Raw genomic sequence first — 6,902 nt, 5'->3', positions numbered from 1 at the left:
ATCCATTTCTTCTAGATTTTCTAGTTTATGTTCATAGAGGTGTTTATAGTTTTCTCTGATGATTGTTTATATTTCTGTGGGGTCAGGGTGATAACCCCCTTATCATTTCTAATTGTGTTTATTTGATTCTTCTCTTTCTTCTTTATTAGTCTAGCTAGTGGTCTATCTATTTTATTAAGTTTTCTTTTTTTTTTTTTTAACAATTAATTTATTTATTTAGGGCGAGGCAGGGAAGCAGGTAGGGAGGGCAGGGGCAACCTCTCTTCCTTACAGGCACTAGGCCTTGTTTCTCTCCCAGATAAGCTAAGGTCGTCAGGGGCTGAGGGGAGTGAGGCAGGGAGGATGCATGGGGTCTGTGGGAACCAGAGAGAAGCTGGAGTCAGAGGTAGGAGCTGGGGCTGTGTGGGGGTGAAAGGTGAGGCAAGGTCAAAGGTGAACTGCAGCTTGGAGGGAAGGGTCCAATGTAAACCAGGACTTACAGGTGTAGAGGTAAAATGGGGTTCGTAGGGGGTGAAAGAGAAGTTGGGATCAGAGGGGATTCATGGGTGAAAGAGAAGTTGGGGTCAGAGGTAGGAGTTGGGGCTCAGGTAGGGAGTTAAAGGTGAGGCAAGGTCAGAGGTGAAGGGCAGCTCAGAGGGAGGGGTCAAACGTAAACCAGGACTTATAGGTCTAGACGTAAAATGGGATTCATGGGGGGCAGAGGTCAAAGGTGAAGCAGAGGTCGGGGTGAAGGAGGGCCCATAAAGTTAAAGGAGCGGTTTCTGGAGTCAGAAGGAGTGAAGCGGGGCTCCTCCTGGGAATGTCAAGGTTGGAAGAGCTCAAGGGAGTCAAAGATAAATTAGGGCTCAAGGATCAAAGGGGAGTCAGGGTCGGAGATGAAGTAGCCAGAGGTAAAGAGAGCTCCAAAGGTATTGTTAGGGTCAGGGCAAAGTCTTAGGGTCAGGGGTGAGTCAGGCTTGGAGGGAAAGCAGGGCTCTAGGGGTCAGAGATGGAGGGTCCTAGGGGATCAAAGGTCAGAAGCCTGGAGGGGACAGATGGGAAGCGATGGGAGCAACCTAGGCCACCTTCTCCTCGGCCCCCTCCTCGAACTTGCCCTCCTCGGCTGTGGTGTCCTGGTACTGCTGGTACTCAGATACCAGGTCATTCATGTTGCTCTCAGCCTCAGTGAACTCCATCTCATCCATGCCCTCGCCTGTGTACCAGTGCAGGAACGCCTTGGGCCAGAACATGGCTTTGAACTGCTTGGAGATGCGCTTGAACAGCTCCTGGAAGGCCATGCTACTGCCGATGAAGGTCACAGCCATCTTCAGGCCACGGGGCGGGATGTTGCACATGGCTGTCTTCAAGTTGTTGGGGATCCACTCCACGAAGTAGCTGCTGTTCTTGCTCTGCACGCTCAGCATCTGCTTGTCCACCTTCATGGACACGCGGCCCCGGAACACGGCAGCCACAGTCAGATAGTAGTTGTGGTGCGGGTTGCACATGGCCATCATGTTCTTGGTGTCGAACATCTGCTGGGTGAGCTCAGGCACTGTCAGGGCCTGGTACTGCTGGCTGCCCCGGCTCGTCAGGGGCGTGAAGCCAGGCATGAAGAAGTGCAGGTAAGGAAAGGGGACCATGTTGATGGCCAGCTTGTGCAGGCTGGTGTTCAGCTGGCCCGGGAAGCACAGGCAGGTGGTGACTCTGCTCATGGTGGCCGACACCAGGTGGTTGAGGTCCTTGTAGGTGGGGGTGGTCAGCTTGAGGGTGCAGAAGCAGATGTCATAGAGTGCCTCATTGTCAATGCAGTAGGTCTCATCCATATTCTCCACCAGCTGGTGCACGGACAGCGTGGCATTGTAGGGCTCCACCACCATGTCTGACACTTTGGGTGAGAGCACCACGCTGAAGGTGTTCATAATGTGGTCTGGGAACTCCTTGTGGATCTTACTGATGAGCAGCGTGCCCATCCCAGACCCCATGCCACCCCCCAGCGAGTGGATCAGCTGGAAGCCTTGAAGGCAGTCGCAGCTCTTGGCCTCCTTCTGGACCACATCCAGGAGAGCGTTCACCAGCTCCATGCACTCCATGTAGTGCCCCTTTGCCCAGTTGTTGCCAGCTCCAGATTGGCCAAATATGAAGTTGTCTGGCTGAAAGATCTGACCGAAGGGGCTGGAAAGGACAGAGTCCATGGTGCTGGGTTCCAGGTCCACCAGCACTGCTCTGGGAACATAATTTCCTCCTCTGGCCTCATTGTAGTATACGTTGATCCTCTCCAGTTGCAGGTCACTGTCCCCATAGTATATGCCTGTGGGGTGATGCCATGTTCATCACTGATAACCTCCCAAAACTTGGCCCGGATCTGGTTACCACACTGGCCAGCCTGCAGGTGCACGATCTCCCTCATGGTGGTGGCGCTGAGGGTGGATGTGGCAGCAGTGGTGTGAGTGTGGGGAGCTGTGGCAGTGGTGTGGGTGGAAGATGCTGTGGAGATGGCAGAGAGCTATTAATTTTTTCAAAAAAAAAAAAAAAAGCTCCTAGATGTGTTGGTTTTTTGAAGGGTTTTTCATGTCTCTATCTTCTTTAGTTCTGCTCTGATCTTGGTTATTTTTTGTCTCTGCTAACTTTGGGGTTTGTTGCTCTTGGTTCTCTAGCTCTTTTAGTTAAGATGTTAAGTTCTTAACTTGAGATCTGTCTAGATTTTTGATGTGAGCATTTAGTGCTGTAAATTTCCCTCTTAATATTGAATTAGTTGTTTCCCAGAGATTCTGGTACATTGTCATTTTGTTCTCATTAGTTTCAAATAACTTCTTGATTTCTGTCTTAATTTCATTACTTACCCAAGAGTCATTCAAGAGCAAGTAATTCAATTTCCATGTGGTTGTGTGATTTTTAGTGAATTTCTTAATCTTGACTTCATTTGATTGTGGTGTGGTCTGAAAGACTGTTTCTTATGATTTCAGTTTTTTTTTTTTTTTTACATTTGCTGAGTAATGTTTTACTTTCAATTATGTGATCAGTTTCAGAGTAAGTGCCATGTGGTGATGAGAAGAATGTATATTTTGTCATTTTGGGTGGAGAGTTCTGTAGATATCTATCAGGTCTACTTGATCCAGAGCTGAGATCAGGTCCTGAATATCTTTATGTTAATTTTCTGTCTTGATGATGTGTCTACTATTGACAGTGGGGTGTGAAGTCTCCCACTATGATTGTGTGGGAGTCTAAGTCTCTAAGAACTTGCTTTATGAGTCTGAGTGCTCCTGGATTGGGTGAATTTATGTTTATGACAGTTATGTCTTCTTGTTGAATTGAACCCTTTACCATTATGTAATACCCTTCTTTGTCTTTTTTTTTTTTTTTTTTTTTTTTTTTTTGAGATGGAGTTTCACTCTTGTTGCCCAGGCTGGAGTACAATGGCATGATCTCAGCTTACTGCAACCTCTGCCTCCCGGGTTCAAGCGATTCTCCTGCCTCAGCCTCCCGAGTAACAGGGATTACAGGCATGTGCCACCACACCTGGCTAATTTTGTATTTTTAGTAGAGACAGTGTTTCTCCTTGTTGGTCAGGCTGGTCTCGAACTCCCGACCTCAGGTGATCCGCCTGCCTTGGCCTCCCAAAGTGCTGAGATTACAGGCATGAGTCATGTGCCTGGCCTTCTTTGTCTTTTTTGATCTTTGTTGATTTAAATTCTATTTTGTCAGAAACTAGGATTGCAACTCCTGCTTATTTCTGTTTTCCATTTGCTTGGGAAATTTTCCTCTATCCCTTTATTTTGAGCCCATGTGTGTCTTTACATGTGAGATGGGTCTCTTAAAGACAGCATACTGATGGGTCTTGGCTCTTTATCCAGCTTTCCATTTGCATAATTATTTTCAATTAGTTTCTTTGCAAGAATCTATTCAAGCTCTTTATCCACGTTTTAAGGACAGTTTTATTTAAAACTAGATAGTATAATTTAAAATCCTCTTATGAGTTGCAGATAAACAACAATTTATGGCAATCTTCTGAAAGATGGTGAAGAGGTGAGACTGCCACTGAAACCCACTCTGTTTTGTGGAATTCTCACTCTTCTCTCTGGAGACCTCATGACTGATATATGAACTGAGAGAGGGCAGCACTGTCAAAACATACATGGAAGAGAATTTAATAAAAGAGAGTTCCATGTACCTATCATCCTGAATTCACATATGTTAATAATTTATGATACTTGCTTTGAATCATTTTATTTATTAAATAAATAAAATATAGATAGAGGTCAAGTCTAATTTGTACTTCTTCCTAATCATTCTCTTCATTCTCAGAAGAACCATATCCTGAAGTTGGTGGGCATTCTTCTCATTCATTTTCATGTATTTAATTTTACTACATATATATATACATAGACAAAAATCTAGTATCATTAATGAGTATCTTTTGACTTTATATAAAAGTTTAAAAATGTATATAAATCTATCATTCTTTACAGAGAATTTGACAACTTCCTCACCATTATGTTTGTCAGATTCACCCATGTTAATACTTGTAAGTCTTCTTTCAACAGTACATATTACCTTTTATGAATACATACATTTTACCTATTCATTCACCTCTTCTTGAATATTTACATTGTTTTCGTCTTTTCATTGTTTCAAACAAAGCTGCCACAAACATGTTTTCCTGAGCATATGAGTTTTTCTTTCTTTTTTTTTTTGTTTGAGACAGAGTCTCGCTCTGTCACCCAGGTTGGAGTGAAGTAGCGCATGATCTTGGCTCACTGCAACCTCTGCCTCCTGAGCACAAGTGATCCTACTGCCTCAGCCTCCTGAGTAGCTGGGATTACAAGTGGGTGACACCATGCCTGGCTAATTTTTGTATTTTTAGTAGAGACGGGGTATCGTCATGTTGGCCAGGCTGGTCTCGAACTCCTGACTTTAAGTGATCTGCCAGCCTTCGCCTCCCAAATTGTTGGGATTATAGGTGTAAGCCACTGTGCCCGGGCCTGAGTTTTTCTAGAGCAGTAGTTCTCCAACTGTTTAATTTTACTCTTAAAAATTATTGAGGACCCCAAAGAACCTTTGTTTATCTGAGTAAAATATATTATTATTTACTGCATTAGAAATTAAAATGGAAATTAAAAATATTTAATTATGTATTCATTTAAAAGTGATAATACATCAATTACATGTTAGCACAAATTATTTTATGAAAATAACTATATTTTTCAAAACAAAAACATTTAGTGAGAAAAGTAACATGGGCTTTTATTTTTTGCAAATCTCTTTGATTTCTGTCTTAGTAGAAAAGAGCTGGATTCTCTTATCTGTTTCTGCATTCACTCTTCTGTGATATATTATTCTGGGTGAAATATAGAAAGTCCTATCTCACACATATATGTAGTTGGAAAAGACAGGAGTTTTAAAGTAGTCTATGCAGATAACTGTGGATGGTTTTTGATATACTAAAATTGGACATTTGGAAGTTTCTTGGAGGTTAGTTCCAAAATGCAAACTGAAACTGTATCAATGAACTGCTTGTGTTTTTATACATGAAAAATCCATTTGCCTATCCTCACCTGGAATGGAATTTTTACCTATGCATGATTTTGTAGCATCATGCAGTGATTATTTTAAAAATATTGCTTCACTGAGTTATGCAGACCTTTCAAAATATTGACATATTTCATGATACAATATTAAAAATATCACATTTGTTACTATCACCATTGATCTTATCAGGAAAGTATGTTTCAGAAAGCTGTGCAGCTTATGGTTGCAGACACAAGTTTTCTTTCCTTTTTTTGTAAGTTTCAAATATTTATTAATGAGAGTAACCTCCTACACAACACATCAACATGATTTCATGCTTTTGGAGGATAAAAATTTCCTAGTTAAGTGGAAAATTGGAGATGGCTTCTGGAGGACCTTCATTCTAAAGCAGTTTTACAAGACCTTCTTTCTTTGGTTTGCTGTAATCCACATTAACTGAGTAGAACTTGTATTGATCATTGGGACCCAGTTTGTTCCAGGGCTCTGGGTTATTCTTTCTGTTCCAAGTAACATCTGGATTGAACAATGCTGGATGCAAGACATACAGTGCTGCTCTAGTACCTCCATCTCCAATAAACTCAAAGAGGAGAATCATGCTCAGATACTTCTTGGCTTGATTGAGGATCTGGTAGAGCATGTTTGCAGCAGTGGCCTCTGATTCAAAAGGAGAGAACAAGCCTAGTTATCAGACTTTGAAGTAAGTAGTATCTACTACAAGTTTTCTAAAACTCTAATTTTTACACAAAAACTTGAATTTGTAATTGACAAATAATGCTGTCAGTTGTTTTCCTTGAAGTGACAACCTCACTTTGTTAATTTTAGAGAAACATCTGCCCAAAACCCAAGTCTGAATAACCAAAGTTTGTCTGTCAGTAATTCTTTTAACTACAAATGGTGTTTCATGAAGAGTTGCTTTTAAATTGCACAAGTGTTTGTCTTTGAGGCAGTGATTATACTTCAAGATGTACCAGAAGTGCTTTATGCATATTTTCCATTTGTCATACAAAATATTTAAAAACTGTATTCTCAAGGGTCAATATTTATAACATCAATACTTTTCACTGCTCCATGTAAGACAAGTGCAACTGACGTTTTTAATAAAACAGCATATGGTGGTAACAAACACAATGCCTACTAGTACTATTTTGTGGCACTGCTTCAATTTGTACTAAGGCACCAGTAGTCTTACACACTGTATTCGTTTCCTAGGGCTGCTGTTACAAACTACCACAAATTTGGTTGCTTGAAACAACAGGCATTTATTCTTCTTTAGTTCTGTAGGTCAGAAGTCTGAAATGAGTTTCACTAGGCAGAAATCAAGCTATCAGCAAGGCCCACTCTTTCCAGAGACTCTAGGGGACAGTCTGTTTCCTTGCCTTTTCCAGCATCTGAAGCTG

At 41.9% G+C, this 6,902-nt stretch overlaps 1 protein-coding gene and 1 pseudogene across 1 annotated transcript; both read right to left on the bottom strand.

Annotated features, from left to right (window-relative positions):
• Positions 1 to 1,055: 1,055 nt before the first annotated feature.
• LOC126946703 (tubulin beta-4A chain-like) lies at positions 1,056 to 2,401 on the bottom strand (annotated as a pseudogene).
• Positions 2,402 to 5,887: 3,486 nt separating this feature from the next.
• On the bottom strand, positions 5,888 to 6,148 carry LOC126945886 (cytochrome c oxidase subunit NDUFA4-like). Its single transcript, XM_050775880.1, has one exon. It carries the CDS (start codon positions 6,140 to 6,142, stop codon positions 5,888 to 5,890), a length of 255 nt encoding a protein of 84 aa, XP_050631837.1. The 5' UTR covers positions 6,143 to 6,148.
• Between the last annotated feature and the right edge of the window lie 754 nt (positions 6,149 to 6,902).

The sequence above is a fragment of the Macaca thibetana genome, chromosome X (assembly GCF_024542745.1).
Source record: "Macaca thibetana thibetana isolate TM-01 chromosome X, ASM2454274v1, whole genome shotgun sequence".
NCBI lineage: Eukaryota > Metazoa > Chordata > Mammalia > Primates > Cercopithecidae > Macaca > Macaca thibetana.
Note: the sequence above shows the minus strand (reverse complement) of the source record. Positions and strands in the feature narration are given on the sequence as shown.

Excerpts from the sequence above, each read along its gene's own strand:
- LOC126945886 (XM_050775880.1), bottom strand. The coding sequence starts at position 6,142 with ATGCTCTACCAGATCCTCAATCAAGCCAAGAAGTATCTGAGCATGATT.